The 20,664-nt window shown below is 42.3% G+C and overlaps 1 protein-coding gene across 3 annotated transcripts in view; it reads right to left on the bottom strand.

The window, feature by feature from the left end:
• The window catches only part of Slc44a3 (solute carrier family 44 member 3), an 82,951-nt gene extending 67,574 nt beyond the window's left edge, over nt 1–15,377 (bottom strand). The window contains exons 1-5 of one of the 3 annotated variants that reach the window (XM_008833668.3): nt 15,239–15,371; nt 14,752–14,859; nt 9,988–10,130; nt 8,123–8,259; nt 7,027–7,120 (exon numbers count right to left, since the gene is read on the bottom strand). In XM_008833668.3, the coding sequence (XP_008831890.1) occupies nt 7,027–7,120; nt 8,123–8,259; nt 9,988–10,130; nt 14,752–14,859; nt 15,239–15,265 (509 nt within the window). In that variant the 5' untranslated portion in view covers nt 15,266–15,371. Of the gene's footprint in view, nt 1–7,026; nt 7,121–8,122; nt 8,260–9,987; nt 10,131–14,751; nt 14,860–15,238 lie in introns of those variants that run through there. The other 2 variants (XM_017798324.2, XM_029563824.1) reach the window with 2 other exon arrangements.
• Nucleotides 15,378–20,664: the final 5,287 nt, after the last annotated feature.

The following is a 20,664-nucleotide window of genomic DNA, read 5'->3' as shown; positions in this document are numbered from 1 at the left end:
TACGTGCAATGAAGGGCGGGGGGGGGGCTTGGGAGGGTGCACATGCCACAGCACATGTATGTCAATCTCTGTGTCAGTTATCATTTTCTACCTTGTTTGAGACAGAATCTCTAGGTTGATTTCTGCTGTGTTCACCAGGCTAGCTGGTCTGCCAGCCTCTAGTGATTCCCTTGTCTCTGGCTCACATCTCCCCAGAGGAGCATGGTATTACAGGTGGTACTTAACTGCAGTCAGTTTTACAATAATTCTTAAGTATTTTTTTTTTATTCTGCTAAAGATGGACTTTAAAAACTGTTTCCTAATTGTTTGCTGCTAGACTCCAAAAGTACAATTTGATCTGTATCCTGCTTCTTTGCTCAATTTGTTTAGTATTTTAGAGAGTCTTTGGATATTTCTATATAAATAGCTATTCAGCTATAAATAAAATTTGTTTAGTCCTTTCTGTTTCTTTTCTTTCTTTGTTGCCAGTCCTAAGACTTCCATTTCAGAGCTGAATAGAAATGCTCAGAGTAGACCTACTTGCTTGTTTCTAATCTCAGGTAGGAAGCATTCAATTGCTCATCATCAAGTATAATATCTGGTTCTTTCCTTCTGTCATGCAGGTCTTGGGGTGATACTCAGGTTGTCAGGCTTGGTAGGAGATTCCTTTACCCACTGAGCCATCTTGCCAACCCCTTAGATTTTTGTTTATTTGTTTTACTCAGACCAAAAATTTTCTCAGCTAGTCCTAGTTTTTCTTTGTTTTTAACAAAACTAAATAGTACTACATTAAATGATATAATGTAATTTATCATCTGCTGTCTACTGACAGCCATTTACACTGCTTTCCATATTTTGCTATTACAAATATTGCAGTCAGGACTAGAGTGATGGCTAAGTAGTTAAGAGCATACATTGCTTTTGGAGAAGACGTAAATTCAGTTTCCAACCCTTAGGTTGGATGGCTCACAACCCCAACCTTTAATTACAGCTCCAGGAATCTGATGCCTCTGTCATCTGAGGTCACCTGCACTTACATGCACATATACACACAGACACACATATACATAATTAAATTTTTAAAAAACTAAAAAACTTTGCAGTCAATAATCCTATACTCTTTTAGTTTGTTTCTCCACTTCTGTGAAAAAATACTCTGACCAGTACCAACTTGGGGAGGAAAGGGTTTATTTGGCTTACATCTCCTGGATCACAATTCATCAGGGAGCCCAAGGTGGGAACTTGGGAGGAACCTGGAGGCAGGAGCTAGAGTACAGACTAGGGAGGAATGTTGCTTACTGTCTTGCTTCCCTGCCCTGTGCTCAGCCTGCTTTCTTATACAATACAGAACCTGTCCAGGGGTGGCACTGTCCACAGTGGGATGAACCCCCCTATATCACCCAAAAGTCAAGAAAATACCCCACAGACATGGCCACAGGTCAGTCCAATGGAGGCAATTCCCGAATTGAGGTTCCCTCTACCCAGGCATGTCAAGTGGACAACTAAAGCTATCCAACACTTGTACTAATGCCATTCTATACTGGTTTAAGCAAATCTGTAGATAACATTTCTAGAGACAGAACTGTTTGATGAATTGCCTCCTTAGGATACTACCTCAGCAGGGTATGAAAGCACCCATTTCCCCACAGCCTCACCCAGGATGGAACATCATCAAGCCTTTAGAGGTTGTCAGTCTACCAGCTAAAAACAGAATCTCTGATGGACTGTCCCAACAAAGGTCCAACTTTTCAGTTAGGTTTAAGAAACATCATGCATTTTCTCTAGAGCATCTCTTCATATTCTTACCCCAATTTAATATCAAGACATTGGCCTTCTAAAAGGTTGTGATTTGTAAGATCTTTCATAAATTATTAATCTCTTTTCATTTTATAAATCAGAGAAATCAGTGTATTATGACTTGCAACTACTTGCCTATGATTTTGCATCTTGTCATTCAGAAATATTTTTTAATGGAGTCAAATTTATAAATATTTTTGCTCTTAGTTGTGTGATTTTTTTCATTTGTTTTTTTTTTTTTTGTCCCTTTTTTTTTTTTTTTTTTTTTGTCCCAGGCTGGTCTTTGACTCATGGCAATCCTCCTGTCTTAGCTTTCTGAGTGTTGAAGTAAGAGTTAGAAACCTTCTCTATTTTCAGGTTATTAAAGAATTGTGCCGGGTGTGGTGGCACATGCTTTTCGTCCCAGCACTCAGCACTCAGGAGGTAGAGGCAGGTGGATCTCTGTGAGTTCAAGGCCAGCCTGGCCTACATAGTGAGTTCCAGGCCAGCTGGGGCTACAGGGAGACCCTGTCTCAAAAAAAGGCAAAAAAAAAAAGAAAGAAAAGAAAGAATTCTTGAACAGCTTCTTTTAATACTTTCTGCCTTCATTTTCTGTATGAAAACTGGAAAATTGTCTGTTGGGTATCTACCTGGCTTAATACCATTGTTGAATACTTCACGTTTTGCCATTGATTTGAGATGCTAATTTTATCATGCAATAAATTCCCATATTAGGGTATAATTTTATTGATGTTTATTGTAATCATGATAAATGAATAAAGCAGTGTAGAGAGGTCTGACATCTTTCTAACTCCGAGTTATGTCGTCATTAAGAACACAGAGCGCCTTGCTATTTGTTGTAGTTTTCATTGTACCAAGATCAAATTGGCGTTTTCTTCCTCTGTTTATTTCTTGTTAACTTGATTTCTAGATACTTTTGTATCTTTGTATGTGATTTTTTTCCTATTGTAGTAAAGTACAATTTTTTTTTTGGTCTTTTACAAACAGGGTCTCCCTATAGCCCCAGCTGGTCTGGAACTCACTATGTAGACCAGGCTGGCCTCAAACTCACAGAGATCTGCCTGCTTCTGCCTCCCAAGTGCTGGGATTAATGGTGTGTGCCACCATGCCCAGCTGTAAAATACAAATTTTAAAATACATAAATGTTCAGATGTCAGAGCATCAATTTCATTCCATGCCTCTTAGTTCTATGCTTTCCTGGTCTATAATCTCTTTGCTTTCCTGGTCTATAATCACACCATCCACAAAGCAGTAATTTTATCTCTGTTTTCAGATTTCTAAACCTTTAATCTCTTTTGCTTTTTTACTCCTAAACAGATTTATAGCATCAATAAATCAGAAGTGTTTTAAAAGCAAATGTTTTCTTAACTTTCATTTAGTGTTTCTGAAATAAGAACAGATAGAGTTAATGTCATTTTATTTGTTTTTCCAAAACATAATTCTTCATCAGACTTTAATTTCCTTCCTTCCTTCCCTTCCTTCCTGTATTTAAAAAATACCTTATTATTTTTATTTTATGTGTACAAATGCCTTGCCTGCATGTGTGTAAGTGCACCCGAGTCTTGCAATGCCCATGGAGGTCAGAAGAGGACATCGGGTCCCCTGGAACTAGAGTTACAGGCGGTTTATAGCCGCCATGTGGGTGCTAGGAATTGAACCTGGATCCTCTGCAAGAGCAATCAGTGCTCTAAATTGCTGAGGCATCTCTCAAGCCTTCCTTCCTTCCTTCCTTCCTTCCTTCTTCCTTCCTTCCTTCCTTCCTTTTCTGGAGACAGGGTCTCCCTGTGTAGCCCTGGCTAGCTTGGAAATCACTATGTAGACTAGGCTGGGCTTGAACTCGCAGAGATTCACCTGTCTCTGCCTTCTCAGTGCTGAGATTAAAGACATGTGCTACCAGGCCCAGGTAAACCTTAATTTCTCACATGGTTTTGTTAACTTTTTTTTTCTATTTATTAATCTTGCACTGACGCTGACAAACAATGATTCATTTTAGCCCCAAAGGCAACAAGAGAAGCCTGACGGGTCTGGGTCTTTCATGTTGGGTGGCTGCCTAGCTGTCCACTGACTATGTCATTAGCTTGGTCAGAGATGCACCAGGCTCAGTCTGAGGTTCCGTCCTCACTTCTGCTTTTTATCTTGCCACTAACAAAACCTCTCAAACCTGCAGGAACCAATCTGGAGAGCTGCTTTGGATAGACATCCCTGGGTGAGGATTTCGTCCAAGTAAACAACACAGGTGCATGGGCACCTATGGAGGATGCGAGGACTAGAATTTCCTGAGGGGAGTGGGAGAGGCCCAAGCCTTTTAGATTCCAAATATATGGGGGACTCAAAATGAAATATTATGCCTAGCACAAGAGGAAAAAGAGGCGTGCTTGTCATTTTCTAAAGTACTCTTTCACTGCCCTTGAAAGTGCGTGCCTAGGTGATACCCAGCCTTTGCTCTAAAAGGATGTGTTTTACCTCACGTGATTGACAGAGGCAGAAGAAATAACTGATGTAGTGAACAGAAAGTATTTAGAAAATGTTCCTTGCCCCTATAGCCACACATCTCATGTTCTGTAGCTTTTAAATCTTGGCATGGCTCTTCCATGATAAATACGATAATTTCCATCTTAAACAAACACTTGCTTGTGTAGGAAAAGGAAATGGAGCCTTCGAGCCTATTTTTGTCTCCCCTGCTTTGTCCAAGAAAGGCTACTCAATCAATAGTGTTGTTTTCACTTGGAAAGTTAGTATTGGCAAGATCCGCATTTGAGGCTGAAAAGGGCTGGGACCCGCTTGAGAAGTAACAGAGGTGGTGACTCGAGGGTACGTGGCTTGGGATATTTTTCCCTCTTAAGCTTGGTGGGATCCTAATGAGGTCACTGGCCAGCCATCTAGCCTCGATGGTAACTCATAGAATCTAATATAGACACTGAGTTTGAATGAGATTTTCCACTTCTGATTATAGATTCTGCATCAGTCTTCTTGGTTGTAAAACAACACCTACAGCACACATGCTTTGGGAGCAAGTGCATGTCAAGAGCTTAGAAAAGCCAGAACAAGCAGGAAAAGCTCCGTGAATGCTCAATGTGCTCACCCACCATGAGTACCGCAGTGTAAGCTTCCCACGGAATCATGGCTGTCATCCCATCTACAGAAAGGGGACAGACAGTTGATCTGACTTTGCTTAAAAATGTAATAGAAACTTGAAAATTTCATTCTTTGGGCTTGGGGAAAGGCTCAGTTGGCAAAGCACTTGCCTTGTAACCAGGTGAATCTGAGTTCGAGCCCCAGAACCTCTGTAAGAATGCTGGGTGTGGTGGTACACACTTGGGATTCACACTGGGGAGGTGGAGACAGACAGATCCCTGGGATGGGCCAGACCAACAAGGACCTGTGTCTAAGGAGGCGGATGGTGCTCTTGAGTATCACACACACACACACACACACACACACACACAAATAGAGTCTCAATTCATTCTGCAGGTACAGATACAAAGAGCTTCACACACACACACACACACACACACACACACACACACACACACACACACAGAGTCTCAATTCATTCTGCAGGTACAGATACAAAGAGTGTTTCTTAAAAATAAAAATCCTCTCTAAGCATTAGATAATTTTCCTTCAGCACACTAAAATCTTCCAGTTTTTTTTTTGTCTGGGTTGTTATGTTTCACAGAAACAAGTTTATGACATTGGAAGTAGCCAGAATTTGAAAAATAGGATATTATGGGAAAGTGGAATGAATACTCTCCTTTGCAAATAATTCATCTCTCTCTCAATTACCTCAAGCAAGTGTTCATTTTAGAAAAGAATGCTATCCAGATGGCTAATTACATCCTGCCTCTTATGTAGTTAAAACCCACTTGTCCTTTTTAGTACCTGTGAGATTGGTGTCTTTCAAACTGCATTTGCAGTGGGCGTGGTAGTGCACACCTTTAATCCCAGGATTTGGGAGGCAGAGACAGGTGGATCTCTGTGAGATCAAGGCCAACCTGGTATATGTAGTGAGTTCCAAGTCAGTTGGGGCTACAGAGAGACCTGTCTCAAAAACAAACAAACAAACAAACAAACAAAGCCCTGTATTTGCAACCAGCTAGAAGATCATGAAACAATTATTTTAAAATTCAGTAGAACAGGAACGATTACATGACATATATAGTAAGGGAAGTCTTGTGACTTTACTATTTCTGGCTTATATACCTAGGTGCTGAGGTATATGTGTGCCAGGTTATGGTATAATAAATACATTTATTATGTGGGTCCCAACCGAAATGTCATCAACATGTGTGAGATGGTTGGCGCAATGTCTTGTTTTACTTAAAGTATTGTTATAGACTGCTTAGTCATTGTAAATGTACTTATTTTTTCTAAAGGAATGGCAATGTAGTGTTGACCCAAGCTTCTATAGAACACCTGAGTGCCCTGACGGTGATGGTCTTAAAGACGCAAATGTGAGCCACTTACCCAGCAAGCACTGCTTCATCATTACAACTCTATACACATTTATGAGGTGCCTACAGAGAACCGGGGTTAGATAAAACCCTGCAAAAGTTCACCCAGGACATTATGGATAAGAACCTGCACATTCTGTGTTCACTGAAAAGAAAGCTATGGCGCCCGCCCACTCAGCCTTGCCTACCCAGGCCCATTTCTGATAATAGAATCTAGAGCTATAAAAACTAACATGTGGTAACAATAAAAAAGCAAATATTGATAATTTTTATTTAATAGTAATAAAGAACAGGGGAAGGAAAAATGCATACCAACTGCTTCATAAAATTGCTCATTTGGTAATAATGTATATATTACTTTTTGTTAGCACTAGTATTTTTCATAATGTCTTTAAAAATTTATTACATTGTCCTTACTTTGGTGGGGCATACATACTGCGGAGGTCAGGTGACAACTTTCAGGAGTCAGTTCTCTCTTTCTACCGTGTAGGTCCCAGGGATCAAACTCAAGTTGTCAGGTGTGGCAGTAAGCTCCCTTACTTGCTGAATCATCTCACCAGCCCAGCACTGGTGTTTGAAGACTACATATTATCTCTATTGTTTGCTGATTTTCCTCAGTATATCCTCGTTGCCCAATATGCATGTTAAATAGCCCCTCTTTGTCCCTAGTCTCCTGTAGACTGTGAGCTCCACCCAGTGTCTCTTCTGCTTTCTACAACGTCTAGAAGAGGAACAGACAGCATCAAGTACCTGGTACCTTTCTTGATGGATAAGGAAGATGGATGTCAGCTCTTACCTCGGAGGAACTGGTAGCCTGGGACACAAGGTGTCTGCATTTGGACTCTGGGTATAGTTGAAGGAACTCAAACTATACACACACAGGAAAGACCCTGGAAGCAGAAGAACACAGACTATGGTATTCTCCTGCATTGTACCCATCTTTCTTGGGGATCCAGTAAGGAAACAGCATCCATTTTACCAAGCAGGCCAGGAATTAGGAAGAACAGGTATACCATCTGAGGTAGATTTGGGATCTCTTTTCTTTCTCTCCAAAATCCCACATTCGTCTTTCTACAGCATACTGCTCTGAATGCACCTTATCTTGTCTAAAACCCCAAATACAACACTAAAAATCATATGCTTTGCATTAAAACTATTTGATAGCCCTTTGAAGATGATTTATTTCAGAAGCTTGAGATTTTTAACCCAGCTTTCAAAATATTTTTAAATGTTTAGATTCCATTTTTTTTTTCTTTTTGAGACAGGGTCTTCCTGAAGCCTCAAATAGCCTGGAACTCACTATGTAGACCAGATTGGCCTTGATCTCCTGTAGATCTGCCTGCCTCTGCCCTCCAAATGCTGGGATCAAAGCCTTATGGCCACCATGCCCAAAAAACTCCATTTTTAAGGCAGATTAAATTTGCAATGGGTTGCCTCAAGTTTCTTTTACTATCCTTTTGTTTAATCCATAAAATGTGAAGTGTTTTACACAAACAATTTCAGTACAACATATGACTATCTTATTGATCAGTGAAAGTATCCACTGGGCCTGACAACTTCATCCAAAACCTCCAGGTGGGTGATTTGACCAGGAACCTTTGGGCCTTGTGTCTATTGTCCCTTTCTGGGTTTCTAAAGAAGATCTTTTGCTGAAGTGAGCAGGGAGCACACACAGAGCAGTCCGGGATCCAGGTAAGTCCAGACAGACCCGTGACATTGAACAAGCACATGAGAAAAAGTTCATATTCCTTTTCACTAAAAGACATCTGCAAGGAGTATAATTAGTATCTTTTCAGAGTCAGCAGCTTCAGGGTAAGTTATACTACCTAGGACCATTGGGCTTACTACAATGGGGAGTGTGTGTGTGTGAGAAGAGGGCCCTCAGTGCCTACCACTAGTGTTGGCGAAGAGCTGGACCTCTTCCAGGGTGTTGAGCTGCTCCTCGGGACAACTGGAGACGCAGAGGGCTGTGGAACTGAGCCACCTATCTTTGACTTCCAGGTTGCAGGAATTCATGAAGAACACATGTCTAAGGATGGAGGAAGCAAAAGCATGTCTTAGGGCGCTGCCTCCCGTTGGTTTAACTGTGAGCTTTGAAAATTATCTACAAACTACCAAATGTGGGAATGACTAAGGCACACTGTTCTAGTCAAATGCTTCCACATAACTGAATTTTTTATTATGCCAGTTTAGGGGGTGGAGGGTTATCTGCAGAGCTGCACAGCTCATGAACCATACTCGAATATGAACAACTATTTCCTTATCTAGGTTCAGTATTTGAGATTGGGGTATATAGCGGAAGGAGTTACACGAGGAAAAGTCATTGAGGAAGAGAAGAATTGTTTAAACTGCACGTAGCATGCTAGATATGGATACATAAATGACTCAATGGAAACTGCCCGAGGTTGTTCAAATATGCTTCAGAGAACTGTGGGACTCAGGAAAGTGACAAGTGGGGCTGAGCCTGGGGAGTCAAGAGCCAAGACGCTTAGGAGACCTGTCCTGCATCAGATGCTGCCATTCAGGGGTCAAGTGCTGGCGGTGGCAGTCCAACCCAAGGCTTGTCTAGACTGCAGAAGTCTCAGATATGCAGGGGAAGAAACCAGGACTCGAGGCCACTCTGCATCCACTGGGATGCGAGGAGGGAAGGTGGAACATGGAGAAAGGTGGAACAGATTTCCTGGGGGACTGGTATATAAATAATTTATTTAGTTTAAAACATTTAAAAATTATGTTAAAATGTATATCCAATTTTCCACCTTAATCATTTAAAAAATATTTTATTTATTCTTTTTATTTTATGGTATGCATGTATTGCCTGCATGTAGGTAAGTGCACCCGTGTTGTGCAATGCTCGTGGAGGACAGAAGAGGCTGTTGGATCTCCTGGAACTGGAGTTATGGACAGTTGTTAGCTGCCGTGTGGGTGCTGGGATATAAACCCAGGTCTTCTGCAAGAACAACCTGTGTTCTTAACTGCTGAGCCATCTCTCCAGCCCCACCTTAATCATTTTTAAGCATACAGTTCAGGGCATTGAGTGCATGCATGGTACTGGGCTGCCATCCCCACCATCAGCCGCAGGATTCTACATATGCCCAAACAGAAACTCTGTTCCTAATAGACAAGAGCACCTCACTCCGTCTTCTCCCAGTCCCGGAGACCACTGTTTGACTTTTTGTTTCTGATTGGACTCTAACACTACCTGTCTTTGCTATTTGATAATGTTATAAGGGGAATGATAAACACTTGCTATGCCTTAGTTCACTCAGTCTCAGTGAAGCCTTAGAACAATCTGGCATACTTATAGTTGGGCATAACTATTAGTTGAAAGATGAAAACTGGGCTCAGAGAGCCTGCGGACTCTGCCTAAGGTCCCAGAGCTGAAAAGTAATGGAAGTTGAATTTGTATCTGTGACTGGCTGATCCTACAACTGTCCCTTTATTGCCACACACAGCCTCCTTTTAGGGATGGTCTGACTGAGTTTTAAACAGGAAAAGTTGAGCTGGGCGTGGTGGCACACCACTTTAATCCCAGCACTCAGGAGGCAGAGGCAGGACAATCTCTATGAGTTCAAGGCCATCCTGGTCCACATAGTAAGCTCCAGGCCAGCTGGGACTACAGGGAGACCTTGTCTCAAAAAGAACAAAACAAAACAAAAAACCAAAAAACAGGAGAAGTTGCTAATCTCTCAGTAACTATACAAAGTTTTGAAATACAGCCCTTCTATAGTTTGAAGACATAACTCAAAAAACTTACTTTTTTTGAGTCATGTCCTGCCCTGAGAGAGGGGCCCCTTCCACTGGGAAGTTCCTCTTGCCACACACATTGCCAAAGCTGTCATAGCCGAAGAGGAGTCTTCCTACAGCTCCAGCCACCACCGAGTAGCCCATGATGAACACCTGGCAAAATCCAGAGACTTGTGAGGGCCTGGTCACAGGGTGGGAGCCCCTCCCTCCCATCCCTGAAGATGCTGGTGTGAAACACAGCCAGATAAAGGACAAGTCTCTCCAGCTCCACAGCTCTCCCCTCCCTCAGCAGCAGCTCCACCTGTAAGGTTCCTGCTGGTGGCAGCAGGTGAGCAGGGATCTCTTGTCTCCTTATCTCCTTATCTCCTTTCTTTCTTCTTCAAGAGGCTGTCATATATATATACATATTTTATTTATTTATTATTTTTATTTTACGTGTATGAGTGTATTGCCTGCATGTGTGTAAGTGCACTAGTGTCCTACAATGCCCATGGAGGCCAGAAGAGGGCGTTGGAGTCATTGGGAACTGGTTTTTATTTTATGCGTATGAGTGTTATGCCTGCATGTAGGTAAGTGCACCCGTGTCATGCAATGCCCGTGGAGGACAGAAGAGGCTGTTGGATCCCCTGGAACTGGAGTTACGGACAGGTGTTAGCTGCCATATAGGTGCTGGGATTTGAACTTGGGTCTTCTGCAAGAACAACCAGTGTTCTTATCCGCTGAGCCATCTCTCCAGCCCTGAGGCTGTCACTTTTTAACTTTTTTGGCCAAACTTCATTGGGACAATTTCATTTTTTCCTCTCAACATTTCAGTGTTATCTAAGTGAATCCAAGACTGTACTAATTATCTCCCTGAACTTTCTTCCTTTTATTATTATTATTATTATTATTATTATTATTATTGTGTGTGTGTGTAGGTGCATGTGGGGGGTATGCATACACAGGTGTGCACATATGCATGTTTTCACAATTATATGTAGAGGCCAGAGGACAACCTGGGCTGTCATTCTGCATATACTGTCCACTTTGGATTTTTGAGACATGCCTGTCACTCTCCTAGAACTCACCAAGTAGGCTAGTCTAGCAGGCTAATGAGCCCCAGGGATCCACCTGTCTCTGCCTTCCCAGCACTGAAATTGCAAATGTATGCCACTATGCTATCCTTATTTATTTATTTGGCTATTATTATTATTATTATTATTATTATTATTATTGAAGCAGGGTCTCCCTGTAGCCCCAGCTGGCTTGTAATCGTCTATGTAGACCAGGCTGGGCTCATTTTCACAGAGATCTTCTGCCTCTGCCTCCCAAGTGCTGGGATTAAGGCACACTCCACCACACCTGGCTTCCATCCTTAATTTAAAAAAACAAAACTCTCCAAAAGTTGAGGTCCCAGGGATCAAATTCAGGTCTTCCTGCTTTCAAAAGCAAATACTTTACTGACTGAGCTAACTTCCTGGCCTACTCTTTTTTTCTTTTTCTTTTAATTTTAGGGAACTCTGTCAAGACCACACAATAGAAAGCATGGAAATACTGCTTGCAACGAATCTGAAACAGTATTTTGGAACGACTGACTAAAATTTACAAAGTAAATACTTTAAGAAAAAAAGATTTTAGGATTTCTGTTGGACAAGAACATCTTGCAATCAATAGCTATTTTTAAAATCCACTTTTATAGTGAATGTGAAATATTTGAATTTGCAATTCAAATAACTGTAACACTATTATGTATTGACAGGCCTTCTGCCAAGACTGAATGTTTCTTCTCATAACAGAAACAGTGTCGTGGTAAGTTTCCCAATCTACCATACACAGAATGCCATTTAAAAATATATGACAGTGGCAAACTCATTCTGGGACAGGCTGTGGGATACCATTCACTAATAGAGAGTATGGATATAGAGTATGGTTATATGTTCCAAAGATTTATTGTGTCAAACTCAAATATATTTCAGAGACTCTGTATTTAAGGCCAATTTGGAAATAGAAGCATTAATCAAGCTGGAAGGTAGTACACACCTGAAATCTCAGCTCTCAGGAGATAGAGGCAGGAGGATCAGGGCTCAAGGCCAGCTTTGGTGACATAGCAAGTTCAAGGCCACACTGAGTTCCAAGAGATTCTGCCTCAAAAACCAAAACAAGACAAAAAGATTAAATATTCTTCCTGTGCTTACTTAGTGGGCGCTAGAGACTGCTGCTGGGATCAAACTCTAGTCCATACCCTGAAAATTCAGCACCCAACCTCCCAGGAGGACTTATCAATAGCAGACATTATTGGGAAGGAGGCTTCCTCCCTACTCCTTAACTTCCTCCTCAGTTTCATTGATAAGATTAGGATATACAGGTCACCTTTACTGGAAAACTGGCTCACTCAGTCTTCACTGTAAGGCAGTACATGGAGGTGTATCTCTGTGTGCCCATATGGCCTGTGTGTTAAGTTGACCCAGCCTTGGCACGTCAGCCTCCTGTCCCTTCCAACTTAGAGTGTAAGTCCTGATTACATTTGGACTTGGCAAGGGGATGACGTATATTTCTGCCCAGCTCACCAGAGATCTAACAATGATGTGATATATTCTATGTACCATGACTTCCTGTGTGATCTCCCTTGGAAAGTTTGTGTGGAGGAGAGAGAGGTTTTGGGACAGGGATTTGGATTTTCTTGAGTCCCCACCATACCATTAAGACTCAAGCCATCATTAATTTAATACCAAAACATGCAAGTGTAATTTCATATGAGAGGTGATGAACAGTGTGACAGGGACCCTGAAAAAATGGCCCCCAAAGAATTAAATTTTTTCCAGGAGATCCCATGCTGGGGGAGATAAGGGCCTGAAACCCTGGTACTAGAGGAAGAGGTCATATCTCCCAGGAAGGGACTTTACACAGTTTGACAACTACTCAGTCTACACACACATATTTCCTGACTTGTTTTCACTGACTTTTCACACAGAAATAGGAAAGATGGAGAGAAACTAAGAACTTTTCAATCTCCAGCTCTGCCTAAAGCTGTAAACAAACTCATTTCTCCGTCACTAATTCCTGTGGCCTGGTTTTCTTTTGGTAGGGCTGGAGAGCTACAGGCCTCAGATTCTGGACTCCAGTGATGGTACTCAGCACAGGAGGCATGGATACTAGTCCTATGGCCTCCATGAAAGTCACTCTAAACTGGATCTGGAATTGGGAGTCTTGAGAGATGAATAGGAAAGGGCAAAGTGGGGGAGGACACTGGAGAGGTAAGGCAGAGAGGGTTCAGAGTTCCAGACTTCTTGTTCTGTGTATTTCACATATGTAGGCTGGTGCTTCCTGTTTGCAGGAGACTATCCCTGCTTGCAGGTCTGGCACCTTCCCTAAGCCTCCTTGTTCGGCCGGCCCCAACTGAGGGCAGCACCATCAACAATAATCCTCTCCTGCACGTTGTCAGTCAGCACATCAGTCGCAAGACTCAGAAATGGAGCAGCAGAAAAAATACCCCTTGCCGTTTTAAATATGTATCTGTAGCTTAAAATGTTGCAGAAGATATAAGAAGCCAGTCAGCTAAGAAAGAAATTCCACGACTAAACACAGTAAAGGCAATCTGGGCATATGGAAACCTTTAGATTTATACTACAAATGAAATGGACTTTTTAAGCATTTCCAGGTCTGGGCGATGTCTCAGCCTGCTCATAATTCTTCAGGCTGTGATAGGCCATTTATGATTCTTTTCTCTAGACAGCTGCTGGGCTGAGAGCTTGAATAGTGGAGGGGAGATCCTTAAATAATATTAACAGCCCAAGGTCAAAGCTGCAGGCCCAAGAAGGAACAACTGCTCCCTGCATTTATGCAACAGCAGAATCTGATAAAACCACCCAGCTAAGTAGGTGCACTGCCTTTCTGGTTCCTTGAGAGTCTGAAGGGCCACAATAGCTGCTGTAGCAGCAGTAGCAACAACAGATGAGTACATCTTTCAGGCCCAACCTTACTTAACCTGTGCCTCTTACTAAGCCTGTCTATACAAAACCAGTTGAAAAGTCAACAAGTGAACAGATATGCCTTCCTTATTTGGGAAGAAGAACAAACATGGTATTTTAGGGTCTATTCAAACTGAATTCTTTTCAACTAAAGTAATTACTATTAGGTTATTATAGGGCTCTAAAAGTTAATCATTTACCATGCACATAGCACAGAAGGCCTTTGAAAAAAGAGACTCTCCCAGTACCGATATGGCAGTCTGGTGAGATTTACCAGCCACCATGTATACCTCAAGTCAGTAGGAAGGATCTGTATATGTTTAATTAGAAAGTGCCCGTTAAACTACTAAACACAATAGATCAAGCATGTGCATGTATCTAAGTTAAAATAAAAATAATCTAGTTTTAGATTTTCCTTGGATTTCCTTTGTTAGAAAACAGCCAAAGATGAGGTATATTTGATTTAGGGGTATGTCCAATGGTAAAAGCAAAATTTCCACTCTGGGAGCTTGCACAGTCTAAGGAAAGACATCATCTCAAACTGTGATTCTCATTTTCTAATGGAGTTACCCAATAAATCTTGGCCTACAGTGAGAAGATAGCCTCACCAGGGAGTCTATCAGGTTAGGAAACACCCGGATAAAAATTCCCAAGGACTAACTCATGCTCAGACTAGGCCAATGGCAGAAGTCTGTTCTTGTAGCATAAACTTTAAACAATTAACATTTGGCACACATTTATGTCTGGACACACACACACACACACACACACACACACACACACACACACCAGCACGTGCCTTTTGCCTGCCAAGCAGCCACACTTACCAAACCAGTCCAAAAGAGAAAGAACAGGACCAGCCACACGGTGTCTGTGCATTTCCTATAAATCTGGGGTCGCCACTCCCTTTGCCTGGGTGATCTCTCTGCAGAAACCTTACAGGAAGATGGAAAGTTGAGAAAAGGAAGATAAATAGGTGGAACCAGCCGAAACCAAACCTATCTGAAGATTGTTCAAAGTGATTTTGTCACCTGACAGTTTCTCTGGGGAACCCTGCTCTGGCAGATATTAAGTCCTCCGCACCAAGTCCTCAGTGCCACGGAAAGCAGAATACCCGTCTCCCCACTCCCCTGAGGTCTCCCTCGTCTCTGCCTCAACACCTGAGTGAGGTTCTGGAATCCCGGCCAGGTGTCCTTAGAGACCCCTGCCGCCTGGCAGGTGGCTGATCCCTTGGGGTGGGGAGGCCAAAGCGTCCGGCCAGAGCAGGTGCCTGCAGGGGCCCGCTTGCACCAGGGCCCGGGCTGCCAGCCTTACCAGGTACTCGGCGCCCAGGCACTGCATGGTCGCTGGTGGTCCTCGCTGGGTCCGGGACTGGCAGCCCGGCGGCCGCGGTGCGCTCGGGACCCAGGCGCGGCGGCGGCCAGGGCAATCCCGGCCAGGCGGCCCAGGCGGGGCGGGCAGGGCGCAGTGCCACCCAGCGGCCGCGGGCGCCGGACCCTGGGCACGCCCTCTCCACCGTGGCTTTCTGCCCAGCAGAGCCGCTGGGAGGGAGTTGGCGTGGCACCTGCGCGGCGGCTCCCAGGAAGTGCACCTGACCGCTGCAGTGCGGCCTGGGCATCTCCTGGCCCGCCGGACCCGGGGCGGGTCTCCCCGGGACAGATCAGGCGGGCTGCCACCGCCAGCAGCAGGAAGTTAGGCCTTAGGAAATCATTCCTGAGGGTGCAGAGCTTGCCGTGGTGTGTCACACACAGGTGGGTAGTGCTTACTGCGGGCTGAATTCGGCTCGGAGAGCTTCAGGAGCATTCTGTGATAAGCATCAAGTTGCAAACTATTGATAGGCCTGATCTATGGATCAGGGAAACCGAGGCCAGGAACTTGCTCAGGGAGACACTCTGTCAGAGTGGCTGGGTGTCCCCCACTCACCTGCTGTTTCTACAAGTGTAACCAGTGGCTGCCGCCATCTTCCACACAGAATATCCTAGAGAGCTGAGTTCCACAAATTCTACAAGAACAGAGTCCCTAGGAATCTGAGGACTGATTTAATCTGTGCCTGGGAGGTGGGTACTCCAACCTCCTTCCCACTTTAAGTTTTTGAATTTGTTTATTTTTATTTTATGTGTATCAGTGTTTTGCCTGCATGTGTGTAAGTGCACATGGGCATGCAGTGCAGGTAGAGGCCAGAAGAGTCCGTCAGATCCCCTGGAACTGGGGTTACAGACAGTTGTGAGCTGCCATGTAGGTGCTGGGAACTGAACCCAGGTCCTCTGCAAGAGCAACCAGTGTTCTTAAGTGCTGAACCATCTCTCTAGCCTCTTCCTCTCACTTTGTAACACTTGACTTTTGGTGGGGGCCCAGTGAAGCAAACCCAGTGTGAATGAGGGAAAATGACAGTTTTCTTGGTAATAATCAGATCAGTACAAAAATGCTGCTTTTGAGGTGAGGAATTAAAAGCAACTGCAGGGGGCCTTCTGGCTCCATCCTCTTCCCCTGCTGCTGCCCTGCCCCTCCATGCTCTCTGGCTGCTAGGTCACTGCTTCTCCCTAAGTGTAGAAACCAACAGCAGCACTGATCAGTAAAGTATCAAAAAGGGGTAGTGAGCCCAATCTGCACTGTCCATATATGCATGGATGTGGGACCATCCACTGGAGCCTGGTTTACCTACCAGGAGCCACACCCTTAAAGAAGACTGACTCTCCATCTCCGAGATGACATCAATTGTCAATAGCTTCTCAGCTATCAATGGGGGCTCATGAGCCCCTCTCCACTGCGCACTAGAATGTTGACTGGCTTGATCTTATGCAGTTCTTGTGCAGGCAGCCACAGCTACTATGAATTAATGAGTGCTGTAGTCCTGTCATGTCTAGAAAATGTTGTTTTGTTATAGTTCTCTATAACCCCTGTCTCTCACAATCTTTCTGCCCCCCACCCCCAGCCAGGATGTTCCTTAAGGTTTGTGGGGGGGAGTTAGGAGGAAGAATGGGGGGTAAATATCATCAAAATACATTGCATGTATGCATGAAATTCTAAAACAAATAACAATATATTTACAAACAATTAGGTAGAGTGATCCCTGGTACATGAGACTTCCTTCTAGGCTAATCACTGCTCTTCCACTCCCAACTCCCAGCACCTTCTTGGATACATGCTTATTAGAGAGAGAGGCTGGAGCTCCAGGGGACCTTGATTTCACAGCACAAATAAGTAGATGGAGTACAACTACAGAAAGACCACTGTTGAATCACAGTGTCTCAAACAAATTAGTGCTAGAACAGTTGGATGGAGAGCTTTAAATGCACATGATACCCATTTACAGAGACGAAGCATGACATTAGCAATAAGGCAGGAAAAAGTCAGGAAACCAAACCAAAAAATTCTATTAGGCATGGGGAACATAATGACTAGAATAAATATTTATTAGCACTATTTATTAACAATGTGGAACACACAGAATAGATGTACCTGAAGATGAATTGGTGATTGGAAGAGCATTTTGAGCAACTTTGCAGAGGCAGTAGGAAAAGTTTAAATAAAATAAGGTCACTCATTTGAAGTTTTCTCTAACATATCAATGATTGAACCAGAACTGAAAGGAAGTGTATTTTGGTTGCCATCTGGTAGGACTGAGAGACATCTAGGAGATTAGTAAAGCGCACCTCTGAATGTGTCTGTGAGGGTGTTTCCAGAGATTATTGTATTAGGAAGGCTCTTAACACCTGGTTTAATCCATTGATGGATTAAAAGTTGAATAGTCTATTGGGAGATGGTAGAACTGTGGAAGGTGGGAACTAGGTGGAAGGAGTGGGTTGCTTGGGGAATGATTTTGGAGCGTAGGTCTTAGCCCTAGTCCCTTTCTATTATTTCTCTTTACTTTCTGGCTTCCGTGAACTTTCCTCCACCATGCCTTTCCTCCATGTATTTGCCTTATCATGGGCCTCAGAGCAGTGGAACAAGCCGTACATGGACAAAGTGGGAGCCAAGAGAAGTCTTTCTAGCCTGAAGTTTTTCATGTCAGGCATTTTATCATGACAAGATGTCTAACCCATAGAATGACAGAAATGCAAGAAGGGAATAAACCTGAGGGTCTGGAGAGATGGCTCAGCAGTTCAGGGCACTTGCTGGTCTTTAGGAGAACTGGAGTTTGGTTCCTAGCACCCACATGGTGGCTAACAACCATCTGTAACTCCAGTTCCAAGTGATCCAATGTCCTCTTCTGGCCACACATGTGGTGCACTTACATACAAGCAAGACACTCATCTATATAAAATAAAAATAAATTTAAAAAGTTAAAAAGAAATCAAGCTCATGTCAAAAGAGTCTATCTCAATAACTTTGAACTTAAACTTTTTATTGAGTCAGATTACATTAGAATATGAAGTTATAATAAAAATATTTGCATAAAAGATCCCTTTGGATGGCATTCTTATAGGAAGTTATTAAAACAGATTTGGGGGGGGATATAGTAGACACAGAAAAGGAGTGGCAAAATAATTTAGGCTAAGTTTTCTGCAGTCAGAGAAAAGGCTAGGAACTTGATTCACAGGAAAACCAGGAAGAACTCAAATATCCAGGAACTGGTGACAGGCTGTGATACACGAAATGCCAAGCAGCCTTCCAAAGGGGCAAACTTCTTACACTAGCTGTCATCATTTATATAATAAACTGTTCTGCAATTTCATTGATCAAAGAATAGGAACGGAAAAAAAATCGGTGGTTGCCAGGTGCTGGGGGCAAGGGAGCCGGAGGGAACTTTTTGAATGATGGTAAATCTATCATCTTGACCATGATAATGACTACCTGATGGTATCTGTCAAAATTTGTAGTTATACACTTTATAAAGGGTGAATTTTGGGCTGAAGAGATGACTCAGTGGTTAAGTGCACTGGCTGCTCTTTCAAAGACCCTGGGTTCAACTCCCAACACCCACATAGCCGCTAACAATTGTCTGTAACTTCAATTCCAGGGGATTCAATGCCCTCTTCTGACCTCCATGGGCATTGCATGATATGGGTGCACTTACATACAGGAAGGCAAGACACTCATTCACATAAAATTAAAATAATATGGGGTTGGAGAGATGGCTCAGGTGTTAAGAGCACTGGCTGCTCTTGCAGAGGACCCAGGTTTCATTCCCAGCACCCACATGGCAGTTAACAATTGTCTGTAACTCTAGTTCCAGGGAATCTGATGCCCTCTTCTGATCTCCACGGGCATTGCACTATACAGGTGCACTTACATACAAGCAGGCAATACACTCATGTAAAATAAAAATAAATTCAATGCATGAAGTCTGGTGGGGAGGGCAATGGGAGAAATATTTAAAAAATAAATAAATATATATAAAGGGTGAATTTTAATGTATGCAAACAAGTTCCTTAAACATGACTTCTTAAACCTCAAAAATAGTTGGGAAACAAAGAAAACTATGTTCATAAGAACCCCAAAGTAAAATCCTACATAATACTGTGAGGGGCTTGGAGTGGAATGGACTGTTCTAATGAGATAACAGTGCTGTAAAGCAACACAATGCAAGAGTAGCTCACAAACTGTTTGTTAATCTCAAGGAGACAAAAAGCTTGGACCAGAATGCAGACGACTTAAGCCAAAAGCAAGCCCTTTGGGTCAGCTGACATTTTCATAGCAAGATACTCTAGAAGAAGGAGGCATGCACTGATTTGGACCTAGTCTCAAGTTCTTTCCCTCATCCTGGAGAAATGTACTGAATAGTACGGGATTCCAGAACTACCTTTTAGGAGGGAGATGAAAATGGGGACAATTTTAATGAATCAGTAAGAAAAATATTTAATATTTATGGGCCTAGGACTTAAGGGAAGCCACTGCTAAAAATAAAAGAATCCATAACTTTTGAAGCAGCAGCAGAAAATTCCACTCAGTGACAGGAAAGAAAGGAGGGAAAGTAATGAAAAGAAAGTATAATAGTTGGGGCATAGGAAATCCAACAGCAAAATAAAGATACTAATAGTGACCTACAGTTTTAGAATTCTTAATATATCCCAGATGCCTTTCTGGGTGTTGCCTATTTAATCCATTAAAAAACCCCACGAGGTAGGTACTAGTATTGTTTTTATTTTTACCTTTTTTAAGATTAAATTTTCTTTAATTATTTATTTAATAACCACATACCTAGAAGAAGAATTTCATTACAACAGCATTGACATATTCAATAACAACTTCCAGAGCTAAGATGCATCTCTTTCAAAATTGGCTGTAAATTTTTAGGTTTACAGTTGAATTAATAGAGTTATACAATATTGAACTCAGTATAAACCCTATAAGACATAAAATTGAATGATATTTTACCCTTTAAAAAATATCTCCATTTCATTTTAAAATACACAGTTTCATACAGAAAAATTCATTTTTAATACAACTGACACTAAGATGTATATGCATTTCTAATCTCTATATATATCTGATTATTACTCATGTGTTTCTAATCTCTGTATATATGATTATTACTAGTCACAGCTGCTTACTCTCTGAGCTCCTTGGCATTTGAGCATGGATATAAAGTCATCAGGTAGATTTCAATAGTAAGGAGCAAATTTTTATGCTTTGAAGAATTATTATTTTTTTATCATTATTCTTCTAAAATTTCTAATAACTACATAATTAGAAGAAGCATTTCATTACATCAGCATTGACATATTCAATAACAATTTCCAGAGCTAAGATGCATGTCTTTCAAATTTGAAGGTAAATTTTTAGGTTTACAGTTGAAT

Source organism: Nannospalax galili, unplaced genomic scaffold, assembly GCF_000622305.1.
Source record: "Nannospalax galili isolate Female #2095 unplaced genomic scaffold, S.galili_v1.0 scaffold255, whole genome shotgun sequence".
Classification (NCBI taxonomy): Eukaryota; Metazoa; Chordata; class Mammalia; order Rodentia; family Spalacidae; genus Nannospalax; species Nannospalax galili.
The sequence above is the reverse complement of the archived record's forward strand: the minus strand, read 5'-3'. Positions and strand labels throughout refer to the sequence as shown.